Below are 13,163 nucleotides of genomic sequence, written 5' to 3'. Positions count from 1 at the left end.
CTGCTTGCAGACTGCAGTTCGTGGCCCTTCAATTTAGGGATGTTTTTTGCAGCACTTGAACATTTTTAATGACACGTCTTGGAGCGGTGTTCATTTGAAACCTGGACTGCACCCTCAAGGGCTGCTCAATTGCACTAAGTGCTCAAAAGCAGGCGGGCCTGCAATATAAAACGACTTCATACACACAGCGGGAGAGAGAGAGAGAGAGAGAGAGGGGGAGAGAGGAAAACGGCGATTGCCAACAGTTACCCAAAATGCGCTTTAGACCCTAAAAACCAAAAAGCATTTGTGGGTCAAATTGCGTTCGGGCACAGCTGAGTTTTGGGACCTATTTTCCCGGGGCTAGAGTACATTATCGTATTTGCCAAGCGCTTGAATGGCACATTCTAAAAAGGACACCCAAAACAAATTGGGGGCAGAGTGCAGGACGCAGGGCGCAGGACGTAGGACGCAGGACGCAGAGGCTTGTTCTCGCCAGTGCATTATCGAGAACACACTCAATTACTTATGTAAGCACTGTGAAATTTGTGAATGGCTGTGGCGGGGGTGGAACAGAACAATTGCACCTGCTGCTTGGAGAAAACCTGTGAAAAATTGTGAAAATTGCAATGGCAAAAGTCAAAAAATGTTCGCACGGCAACATGAAAGGGAAAGGTGCACTCAGAAAAAAATGCTGAGCATAAAATAAGACGGATTTCAAGTGTCAAAGTTTGCTAAGCCTCTTACGATTTTGTTCTTTGTAATAGGTAAAATACTCAAATACTCTAAAAGAATTCCTTAAATCAACTAGTCGAGAGTGCTCGACTCGGAGATACCCTGAAATCCAAAGGGCTGTCTTTAATACCTTCGATGTTTAGTGTCAGATTCTTATAAAAATTTTAGGGCATAAATATCGAATACAAATGTGTGTAAATACCTTAGACAAAGACCATGTCCACAAAAATCTGTGCTTTAAAATGTTGTGCTGTAGGTATTGAAAAACGTTCAGAATTCGGAGACGATTTGGATCTGTTGATGGGTTTAGCCCGCATAGTTATCCATGATTAGAAAATCTGCAAAAGGCAATAAAAGGAGATATGTTAAAGATTTCATGTTGGGCAAGAAACTGGCAAATAGCATATATTTGCACAAGATTCAGAGTTCATATGAGTTAATTAATGAATGATAGAAAAACAGGAGAGTGAAGTGTACAGAGTATTTTTGTCAGTGTATACACACATAGTATATTGTGTGGCTGGGAACTGCACACGCAGTTTTTCGCACACCTCCAACCCCGCATTTGCATTATGCAAATGATGTTCGAGGCAAGCAGCAGCAGCAGCGGCAGCAAGGATATACATTTAAATGCTCGTAAATCAGGGTGAAAACAAAAGGTGTCCGATGTGTGTGTGTGTGTGTGTCTGGGGCAGGGACACGCGGATTGCGAGCGGGTGAAGGTGGATTGTGTAAGACACGCGCTATTAATGCAGTTACATGGCCTATTAAAATTGTGGAATAATTTGCATTCCGACAGACAACATCTTTGGCAAGTGCATACCAACCACTGGAGTCGACGTGGAGGACATTGAGAGGTAATTAAGCTTGTTTGAATTTCTCCAGGGTTTAATTTTGATTGTGTGCGTGTGTGTGTGCTCGCATTGCAGGACACCACTCACCGAGGAGCAATCACGTCTGCTGGCAACCATGCTGGAGGAACTGCAGGGCGCCGGCCTAGGCTGGGATCATCATTATGTGCAGTGCCGCATCCAGGGCGCGCTCTTCTCGCTGCAGCGCCAACAGCAGCTGCCACCGAATCTGTGCGCCAATCTGGCGCCGGCTCCACCCGAATACGGTGATCCGGCGAGCGCGTTAGCCTACGTGCGCTTCACGCCACCGGAGCCGGTCGAACAGCTGGAGGCGAATGTGGACTATTACGAGCAGCTGCTGCCAGCCAGGCCGGCGCAATTCTATCCGACGATGCGCAAGAAACAGCCACAGGACAGCGGCTTCAATAGCATACTGCATCAGCTGCAGCTGCAGGATCGAAGGCGACTGCGTCACGATCCGCTGGAGCTAGAGCACTTTGGCAAGCTGGACGGGCATACGAAGAGCACGCAGCTGGAGCTGCCGAGCGTAATGGATGCCTTTTTGGATACGGAACGGCAGCGCATTGAACGCGAGCAGCAGCTGCGTCTCGCCGAGCAGGATGGCAGCGCGGCAAAGGTGGAGCAACAGAATCGTTTGGAGCTCTATCAAATACTGGCCGACTCTGAGCCCGATCCGCAGCCGTATCAGCGCAAGCCGCAGCCGGCGAATGCCATGGACCAGCTGGAGGCCATTGTTGAGAAGCAGCAGCACCAGCAGCACAAGCAACAGCAGCAGCAGCAGGAGGATCAGCCGCAGGCCGTGCCCGTCTATTTGCCCGAGGAGCTGAACGAATCCAGTGAGCTCTATTTTCCGGACAACTATGCGCCGCTGAAACGTCGTGGACAGCAGCAGCCCGTGGAGCCGCCGAAGCGTTCCTTCTTTCGCGAGCTGGCCAACGAGCAGGGTCTGCCCCAGGAGCCGTTGGTCCAGCTGGCTGCCCAGCCGCAGCCACAGCCGCAGCCGGAGCTGATGAAGCGTCGGCCGGAGCTCAGTGCCCGGGAACAGCAGGAGCTGGCATTTGAGAGCAGCTTGCGGCGCAACTCGCTGACACCCTTGGAGGAGGAGGCCATGCTGGCATCCAATAGCTATCCACGCGCCCTTCAAAATCAGCGCGTGTTTACGGAGGGTGGCATGCTGCTTGTGCCGCAAGAGGAGGAGCAGCAGCAGCTGGCAGACTCGGCCCAGGCGGATGAGCCGGCGGATATCAAGCAAACGCTGCTGGCCAACATGTTGGGCTTTGCGCGTCACGAGCGGCTCGATGTGAAAAAGCCGGGTCCGCAGCTGGGTCCACCGGCTGAGCTGAGCCACCAACTGGAGACGGAAAAGCCGCGATCGCACACGGAGGATGTCAACAAGGAGGTGATGCCAGCCCACGTCAAAGGCGGCGATGTCAACGAGCCGTACAAGAAGAAGAAGCTGGTCAATGAGCAGCACTCGGACGAGGATCATGCGCCGCACACCGTAGACACTGAATATGCCCATGTGTTCGTCAAGAACCCGTAAGTACTTAGTCAATTAACTGTAGAAGCCTTTTATGAACAACTCTCATTTACTTGACTCTGTCTCGGTTTCATCTCTTGCAGTATCGACAGCTGGTACGATGGGCAGCGCATTATGAATGAGCTGGCGCAAATACTACACATGCAGGGATACTTTTCTTATTTAACGTACGTAGCATGCGCATGGTCAAATATATCACGAACTTTTAACTGCATTGCAATTTATTTTAAAATCTGATTTACAGCTGTGGCTGAGCAATATACTTTTTGCGATGTTGTTATAATTTGATGTTCATGATTTAGCTTCACATGAAGTTTAAAGAGCTTTGTAACTTATCGCTGTTTCAAAAGCAAAAACTTAATTTTTCTCTTTTTTAATTTTACTATTCCACTTGTAATGAGATATATTTTCATACTTTTTTGAGTTTTTAACGTGACAACTACCTTCATGTTAAATCTCATGTTAAATAACCGGAAGCTGTGCAATCACTGTATTGTTTGTGATACGATTTGTAAATTATTTATAATTTTTAAAGAACGATTTTTGAATTGTAAGGATACTTTACTTTGTAGGGTCGTCGCTTTTGTGTGCCTTGTAAAATTTTGTAGTTAATGTTAGAGGTAATTTTAATCATTGGGTCGGAATAGGCACTACAATTGAGTGCTATTGTTTTCATCTTAGTTCCTTCAATTTTCCCTAATTAATCTATCGCGACACCAATTGCAGCGTTCAACCACACGAAGTCAGCTTCCGGGTGGACTCAAACAACCCCGAGCGCAAGACGGCCGCAGATGTGGCACGCTACATCAATGAGAACCGCGGCGTCAAGAATAACATCCAGCGACGCGTCGGCTTCTATGTGTTGCACGCCGGCGTCGGGGATCGGGTCAAGGATCTGCGTGATCCGAGCATTTCCGCGTCCCGCATTGAGCTCGCCGAACAGGGACCGGATGTAACCCACATTATGGCGTACATGTTCGCCGGTGCAGGCGCAGCGGCTGTGATTGTGATCTTTGTGACGCTGATTCTGATCAAGCGACACGATCGCAAGCGCGATAAGCTGGGCGGCTTGCAGTCGGGCATGTCGGGCGCCGAGAGCTGCAGCAAGGATTACCAGGAGCTGTGCCGCGCGCGCATGGCCGGCAAGAATGGTAACACAGCGACTGGAAATGCTGGCAATGGTGGCAATGGTGGTGGGGCTGGTGGTGCTGGTGGCAGTGGTGCTGCTGGCTCAAATACCACTGAGCAGCCGCACAGCGGACGCATTATGTCGCTGAGTAAGGAGAACGAGGGCCGGCCACCATCCTCACGCTCCAGCACCTCATCGTGGAGCGAGGAGCCAGCATTGACGAACATGGACATCTCAACCGGACACATGGTGCTGGTACGTAGAAATCCGCACACTTTCTAACACCTGCCTCTCTTATTAATCGCCCAAATTGTGCAGTCTTATATGGAGGACCATCTGCGCAACAAGGGACGTTTGCAGCGCGAGTGGGAGGCGCTTTGCCGCTACGAGGCCGAGCCGAGCGCTCGGGATGCCGCCTCCCAGCCGCAGTGCGCCAATCTGAATCGACCTGGCGCACCGCTGCCCTACGATCACTCGCGGGTGGTTCTCAATCACTTGGCCAATGCTGAGGGTCTCGACTATGTGAATGCTTCAACAATCGTGAGTAGACATTCCTTATACTTATATTAAATATCAAGGATTTATCGAGTACAACTTAAAAGCTGGTGATGATAGCTTAAAGGTTTACAGATATTGCCCCTATAGATATGCGATTTATAAAAAGAGCTGATTAAGATCAATCATTTTTCTATGGTAGCTTATCGTATTATTTCAAATAAGATATTCACGCTATGAGACGAGATGTGATAGCCACATTTGATGATGATAAATTAACAGCTAAAGCTACTTAGTATCGAAATGCTTAAAGATGTTGAGCATTTCATATTTCTCTGGGTTCACACTCTCATACCCCGTACATTTTTCTATTTACCCGGTCAGACCGATCACGATCCCCGGGCACCCGCTTATGTGGCTGCCCAGGGTCCGTTACCCTCAACGTTGGCGCACTTTTGGCAAATGATTTGGGAGCAGGGCGCCGTTGTTATAGTCGCCTTATGTCGCCTGCAGGAGAATGGAGAGGTCGCCTGTGCGCGCTACTGGCCGGAAGAGGGAGCTGAGGTTTATCACATCTATGAGGTGAGCCTGCCTGCAACTAGACCCCTGCAACCCGTGGCAAGCGTAACTAAGATTCGATCTCATCCCTACGCAATAGGTTCACTTGGTTAGCGAGCACATTTGGTGTGATGATTACCTCGTACGTTCTTTCTACTTGAAAAATTTGCGCACTAGCGAAACCCGCACCGTCACCCAGTTCCATTTCCTGTCCTGGCCGCAGATGGGCGTGCCGCCGCAAGCCAAGGCGCTGCTGGACTTTAGACGGTGGGTAGCGATTTACGCAGATGATGCCCCGTTTGCTGCTAACTAATCTCGTCTCTCTTGTAAACCGCAGCAAGGTGAACAAGTCGTATCGTGGCCGCTCCTGTCCTATTGTGGTGCATGGCAGCGCTGGCGCCGGACGCACTGGCTCCTACATACTGTTGGATCTGGTGCTGGGACGCATGAACAAGGGTGCACGCGAAATAGACATTGCCGCCACGCTGGAGCATCTGAGGGATCAGCGCGCCGGCGTGGTGGCCACGCGGCAACAGTTCGAGTTCGTGCTGATGGCCGTCGCCGAGGAAGTGCATGCCATACTAAAGGCTCTGCCGGCGAATACGTCCGGCGAGAAGCGTGAGCTGGACAAGGAAAGTGGCGGCGCCGCTACCACCAAGGAGCCGCTTAAAGAGGACAAGGCGCAGGAGGCGGCCGAAGAGGAAGCACCCACCAGCAGCAGCAAGGCAGCAGCTGCCGCGGCAGCCAAGGAAAAGGAGCAGCAGAAGGAAAAGGAGAAGGAACAGCAGAAGGAGAAGCAGAAGGAGCAGCCCAAGGTGTCCGTTGAGCAAAAGACGCCGGCAGCGAAGAAGTAGACGCGTCTCACAGTAAAAACAAAAACAACAACAACAAAATAATAATCAAAAACAAAACAAAAAACATCTTTTAGTTCAAATCACGTTTGTTGCAGCGTTTCGGGGGTCTCTAATTTAGTTGTTGTAGTTAGTATTAAAGATTAACGGTTTTTGTTTCAAATATACTTTGGTCTAAGCACTTGGCAGGTTCGAAAAAGGCAAAACATGGTCGGCTAGCGTTGGAAATACAATTTTATCTCGTTCAGTTACTATATATATACCAATATACACACTATACAAATGTGTATTTAGCCTATGTTCAGCACAAATCGCACTAAGCAAACAAAAAAAAACCTGTTGGGAACAACCGTGCAACGCTGCCGCAACACTTGCCACATGGCCGGCACGCGGCTCCGGGTGCAACACCAGCCCGTGACATTCGGAGCGCGTCTCTGGTGTTGGTTTTCAAGTGTGTGTTGTGCGGCGTTGTGCGGTCCAGCAAATGAAATGCACATATTTTAAACTAGTACATATATACATATTTATATATATATAAACGATATAGGAAAACATATTTGAGTGTTATACAGGACAAAAGTTATTTATATATATATACATATGTGTGTAGATGTTAAGCATTTAAATTCAATTATGAATGCATTTGACATATATCGATGTTGGCATAAAATACGATACCATATGAATACCCTGTACTTTTATGTAAACTCTCTAATCGATGTGCTTGAAATAACCAGCGGAAATACAAGAAAACAAATGGTATACATATGCCGCAAAAACCAAACACAAACACAAACACACATACACACGTAGACACACACATGCCACATGCCACATACACATACATATACAAGAGCAGACATATACATATACATACCGCATACAAATGAATGCAAAATTTGTACCTAAACAAACAGAAAAAGAAAAAAAAAACAAACTAAACTCAAAGTTCTATTTACAACAGATACAAGACGCTATTGATGTGTATGACAATTAATTATACAAGTTTATTATTATATACTTATATTGAACGAGAAAACAAAAACAAAATATTATAAATATATATACAATATACATTATTCATATACAATATGGTGAGTGTCAATATTTATATATAAAACTTATGTCTTATCGACTAACTACAAAAATATCTGCGTGTAATTTTCCAACAAACATATTTGAATATTGTTTTACCAAACCATATGTGTGCGAATTTTATATATACCTATATATATTCTATTCTATATTCAGTTTTTCATTAAGCCAATCCTAAAAAAAAAAACACAAACAAAAAAAATGTATCATTTAAAAAAGAAAACCAAAGTAAATACGAGAATGAAATTTGAAGCTAGCTGCAGGTTCGCACAATTTGTGGTCGCGTTTTAAACTCATGTATTTCTCATCTGATTTCGAGGCAGCTAAAAGCGTTGCTCGCAAATTGTTCGGGTTTGCAAAGAAACACCCAAGATGAATACATAGTTGGTTTAGGAGCGTGTTTCACACACATATATGTATGAAGGAAAGAAAAACATCTAGATATCGAAGCTTTAAGAATAGATAAAGATTAAACTCAAAATTGTTAATTAATGCTTTTTCAGGCATACTAAAACACTAACACTACATACACACACACACTCACACACACACACACACAGACAGAGAAAAACAACACATCTACATGCACACAACAGAACACAAGAAAATACTATCAAATACTAAATGAATTCCCCACTCAGGCATGACCCTTTGAATGTTTCAAAAGGACAATTAGATAAATGTAAAACAGGAACTTAGCAATGAACACATGGTTTAATTGCGGTATATTAAAAATACTGCAGCACACGCTACACTGGACACCAAACAAGGAACAGCCACAAAGATACAAATGACTACAAAAGATACCCAAATGACTAAAGATAATACAAACTAGTTAAGTAAGTGCAAATTATTCAAAAACCAAAAAAAAAAAAAAAACAAAACAAAAAATACATTAAATATAAAAATAAATACCAAAAATGAATGAATGAGTAGCAAAGAAGTTGATTTGAAAAATGCCGCAAAAGAAGATGTAACCTAATGCAAAGCAACAAAAAAAATACTGGAAAAAATACCCATTAAAAATACTAAATATTTAACAGTTTTCTGTAGCAGTTGGTGTTAAATTACATAAATGAGTTATTTGTAGTTTAAAAAGGAAAAAAACAAAAAACAAACCAAAAACAAAATAACTTTTTGAAAACCAAATGTCAACCAAATAATATTAAGAGAATATTCTAAAACAAAAATTTACCTAGACGCAAGATTTATTTGTTAGCATTTCCTTCGTTACAAAAAACAACGTTTCATTAAAAACTAAAACTAAATTTTCACACACAACACAAAAGCAAATGAAAAACAATATTACAATAACTGTGGCAAGCCCAACAACAGCTCGCGGCTTGCAAAAATCTCCAAATATAAAAAACTTATTAACGTGGTAGAAAGTATTAAAGACATATTTAAAGTTTACAGTTTAAAAAAAAAAAACAAAAAACAAATAAATATTTCGTAGTGCGTTTTTTCCATTCATTTAACAAACGTTTTTTCAGTGTTAATTAAATACAAATTACAAGCAAAATATTTCCAATTGTTCTTCGACAAAACAAATTAAATAAGTGTACGAAAAAAAAAAAATGAAAAGGAAGACATTGAAGCAAAACAACTCTAAATGTATTGTAGTAAAAAGCGTAAAACATATATACATATATCTATAAAAGACAATTATTGATGTATATTTGACATAATAATATTATCTTAAAAGTAAAAACAACAACCATGCGTAGAAAATTGAACGGAACTTACACATAACACACAAGAAAGAAAAAAAAAAAACAAAAACGAAGAAGAAGAAGAAGAGATGAAAAAGAAAATATATAAATTAAATACAATATATATATTAATATAAATATGAAAGGCATATATATATATACGATTATATATATTTAGAAATAACATATTCACAGCATACAATATACGATATGTATGGGTGCATTATTCAGGCACAGAATTTATCATTTCCTTCAGCTATTTTCATTGATGGTGTAACATAGATATACAAAAACAAAAACAAAAATTTGGTAAATTGACAAAACTTAAACCCGTACGGACAGCTATTAGCATAAAGCGTAAAGCATATGACGCAACGGTACATTATGACCCAGGAGTTTAACCCCAAGCACAAGCTCCCGCTGGAGCTCTGGGCGTATGGCTCTGATTGCATAAAAAAGCAACTACTTATATTAAAGGCTTAGGTATAATTGCAACAATATGCCCAAAGGTCGGCACTTGGATCGTATCGAGCGATACCGGACGGTAGACAGGCTTTAGGTTCTCCTGCAGCGAATGGATGGCACGTACCCCGGACAGATTTAATGACAGACGAACCGATTACAAAATGGTTTGAGTTCCTATAAACGCAAGCTGACTTTAAATAAACGGAATACCTACGCAACGCAACGCGACGCTGGACAGGCTGTAAATACGCACATCTCAACTTTGGACAAACCGACAAGAAGAATACAATAAAAAAGAAAAATGATGCAAATAGCGACCTTGACCCGGACAGATCAGCGCAGAACCCTAGCTATAGGCCTACACGATGAGATTTACCGAAGTGTTTTGGAGTTCCTGGAGCTTGTCATAACCCAACCCAGGGGCGGTCGTCCTCCCTCGATACGATCAAAGTAATCCGCCTTGGAGCAAGATTTGTTGTGAATAGATTAGTGTGAAATACATATGACGTTCAACCCAAAACTGTACTAAATTAAGAATGTTTCGATTTAATTAATTTACACTTGTTTCAATTGTTTCATTATTTCATCTAATCAAACGATATACAAATACAAATAAATACAAATAATATATGAATTATATAACTATATCTATGACACGCATATATCGTACATCCAAAACTATATATATATATAGATATGTGTCGTAATTGCAAATTGATTAACCAATAAACACATATATATGCAAAATTTAAATGATAATACAAAACACATATATTGCTGTATGTTTCAATTAAACAAATATATTTAAGCATTAACAAATACCAAGCGCAGGCTTTCATACATTTTTGGAAAAGAAACGAAAAGTTCAAGAACACTTCTAATACGATTAAGTGACAAACATTTAACAAATATCGATGTGTATAACATATATATATATATATAAAAATATATATATAACCAACTGAATATTTAGCCACTTGGCCGAAATTTTGTGTTATTAAGCAACAAAAAAAAGAAAGCGAAAACGAACACAAAAAACCAAAAGAAATAAAAAACAAATAATCACAACAAAAAAAAATTGTAAAACCAGCAGAAAAAAAATTATGCTGGCTGAGGCCACTTAACAACTTAAATATACTTAAAAAAAAATTTATTGAAATATATATAAAACATAAAACTACACGAAACAGACAAAATTACACACACTAACATAAACAGGCAACAAAATGTTTATGGTCATACCTATTAAAGGTTTTTTGTGCAAGCATAATTAAGGAACAATACATACTATATATATAAAAAAAAATGAAAAACAAACAACTAAATATATACGAATATAAATGTATACTTCAATTATTTACGACAAGTACATACATAACTATATACGCATTCAATATATATATATATATATATATATTAAAACATATATATAAATGTTATTCAGCAAGAAAAAATAAACAAAAAAAAGGAACACAAATACTTTGAATCGATATAAATATATCCCTATCAGAGGTCACAAGAAGAAGAAGAAGCAGAAGAAACAGAGAGCTCACAAACACAAATTTAAATGTAACGCGCCATTGTGTAATATGCGCTACATATATATGCTATATATATATATATATGACTACATATATATATGTGTAACTGGATGTATAAATGTAAATCGAAAACAAAAAAAAGAAAAAGAGAGCAAAAATAATGCGAACATTTGAGAAGTTTGAAGGAAACGAAGACAATTGATTATAATATGTCAATATCAATTATGTAGAACCGGTAATAATTACGATTATTATTATAATACATACCACAAAATAATAAAGAGAAACCCTTAAAGAAACCCAAAAGATAACCAAAACCCAAATACCAAAAAAAAAAAAAACAATAACAAACCAATCCAAAACAAAAAGAAACATAAAACATAAAACCGATCATTGAAACGATTCGATTCTCAGTGTATTGCACTTACATGTGATAATGAGAAGCTGCGAGCACAATTTATATTTAAATTACACTGTTTAACAAGGGTTATCGATTCCAATATCGATATGCTATATATGCTGTAAAAAGAACACCACTTGCCACATTTCAAGGCGCAAGGCGTTCAACGCGTCTTGCGCCAAATGCTATATAGGTAAATCTCTAAATAGTTTGTAATTTCTGTTCTAACAAACGACAGTCGCAGGTTTGGAGAATCTCAATCAACACACACTCACACACACACACACACACACACAAGCATACACACGAGCCCTAATATACAACACACAACAGAGCCCTTTACAACACTGCCCAGGTTAAATTTGTACAACACTCTTGCACAAATCAAATGTTTTTCGGGATGTTTTTTACTTGGTTACAAATTTCAAATTTACTCTTTTTCAGCTTCCCCTCGAATTGGCGTTTTCAAAATTTGTATTTGATTGAAATTGGGTTGAAATTGGCTGCCTTTTATCCTTATATCTAACATATTTATATATTCCAAATTCTTTTCAAAATTGGTTGACTCGAAACATTGGTTGAAATTGGCAAAAATTCTATAATAAATATATTTATTTTTATTTTTTTTTTTTTTTTGTTTGCGCAAATTAAATTATTTATATATAATAATGCCCAATTTTGTTATTTTTTTTTATTTAGAATAAAAATTGACGCAAATTATGTCCCGAATTCATATCTCAATTGGCTATACGAAATTGTAATTCCCTTAAGCAAATTTCAAAAACAGCACACACACACACCGAATACTTGGCCTAAACGTACTTAAAGCAAGCTATTCGCATAATCTTTAATTAAAAATCAAATATGCAAATGCATTAAATAAATCAATTGAAGCTTCCAAAGGAGAAAAATTACCAAGAAACTAAGAAGAGCGCACGGCAGCGCTAGGGCAAAGGCACTAAATTGTTTTTTTGTTGTTTTTTTAGTGAAATTCTCGGACAAAATAATGCACTTGGCGAAAAGCGTGTCTCTCGAAGACAATTTAACTATATACAATATATATATACATAGATATATATAAAAAAAAAAAAAAAAACCAAAAATATATTAAAAATATGCTCAGCGTTATCTACGCTCGATTTAAAATAATATCCTATGGCGATACGCTCTTATATAGAATATACAATATATACATACTCCACATACATATATACATATATGCTTAGTACAATTTAGGTGCACGCGGTTTTTTTGCATTTTTTTTGGGATATTTTTTCATTCGCGATAATTGAGCACTGTGCACACGGCGGGTTAAACCAGTAGGTTCCCTGGCCTAGAGATTTTTTTTTTGGCAACTCCGCAAGGAGTTGCCTACCTTAGCAAATGGATCAGGTCCTAGCTACATATATAACCACAAAAAAGAAATAAAAAGAAAGAAAGAAAAAAAGAAAGATAAAGAAAAATGCGAAATGCGCAAAGCAAAAAGAGCAGCTGTGTCTACACTGCAACAAATACATACAAATTAATCAAAAACAAAAACATTTTAAGCACAATTCACTATGCAAAATATTCGTTAATCTATATGTATATCCACATATTTAATCCATGTGTGTAAAGCAAGCATTCAAAAAAACACAAAAAAAGAAATATAACAAATTGAAAATGAAAAAAAAAAAAAAAACAAAATGAAAATTCCATTTAAAAAAAAGGATCAACATTTGGCGAACGCTTTTTATTTACATACGGACTAGATATTATTACGTTATTATTAGGTTTTTCGGTTCAGTTAAG

The 13,163-nt window shown here is 39.8% G+C and overlaps 1 protein-coding gene and 1 long non-coding RNA gene across 3 annotated transcripts in view; one reads left to right on the top strand and one right to left on the bottom strand.

Moving 5' to 3' along the window:
- Positions 1-1,047, bottom strand: part of LOC116651526 (uncharacterized) — a 54,856-nt gene extending 53,809 nt beyond the window's left edge. The window contains exon 1 of the long non-coding RNA XR_004304521.2: positions 917-1,047. This is a non-coding gene — a long non-coding RNA (uncharacterized lncRNA). The remainder of the gene's footprint in view (positions 1-916) is intronic.
- The window catches only part of IA-2 (tyrosine phosphatase IA-2), a 71,106-nt gene extending 59,790 nt beyond the window's left edge, over positions 1-11,316 (top strand). For both annotated transcript variants that reach the window (XM_032438001.2, XM_002059243.4), the window contains 8 exons: positions 1,514-1,571; positions 1,644-3,125; positions 3,210-3,293; positions 3,853-4,510; positions 4,574-4,795; positions 5,135-5,332; positions 5,409-5,575; positions 5,646-11,316. In XM_032438001.2, the coding sequence (XP_032293892.1) occupies positions 1,514-1,571; positions 1,644-3,125; positions 3,210-3,293; positions 3,853-4,510; positions 4,574-4,795; positions 5,135-5,332; positions 5,409-5,575; positions 5,646-6,162 (3,386 nt within the window). In that variant the 3' untranslated portion in view covers positions 6,163-11,316. The remainder of the gene's footprint in view (positions 1-1,513; positions 1,572-1,643; positions 3,126-3,209; positions 3,294-3,852; positions 4,511-4,573; positions 4,796-5,134; positions 5,333-5,408; positions 5,576-5,645) is intronic.
- The last annotated feature ends 1,847 nt before the right edge of the window (positions 11,317-13,163 follow it).

The sequence above is a fragment of the Drosophila virilis genome, chromosome 4 (assembly GCF_030788295.1).
Source record: "Drosophila virilis strain 15010-1051.87 chromosome 4, Dvir_AGI_RSII-ME, whole genome shotgun sequence".
In the NCBI taxonomy this organism is placed as follows: Eukaryota; Metazoa; Arthropoda; class Insecta; order Diptera; family Drosophilidae; genus Drosophila; species Drosophila virilis.
This window is presented reverse-complemented; position numbering and strand designations above follow the sequence as displayed.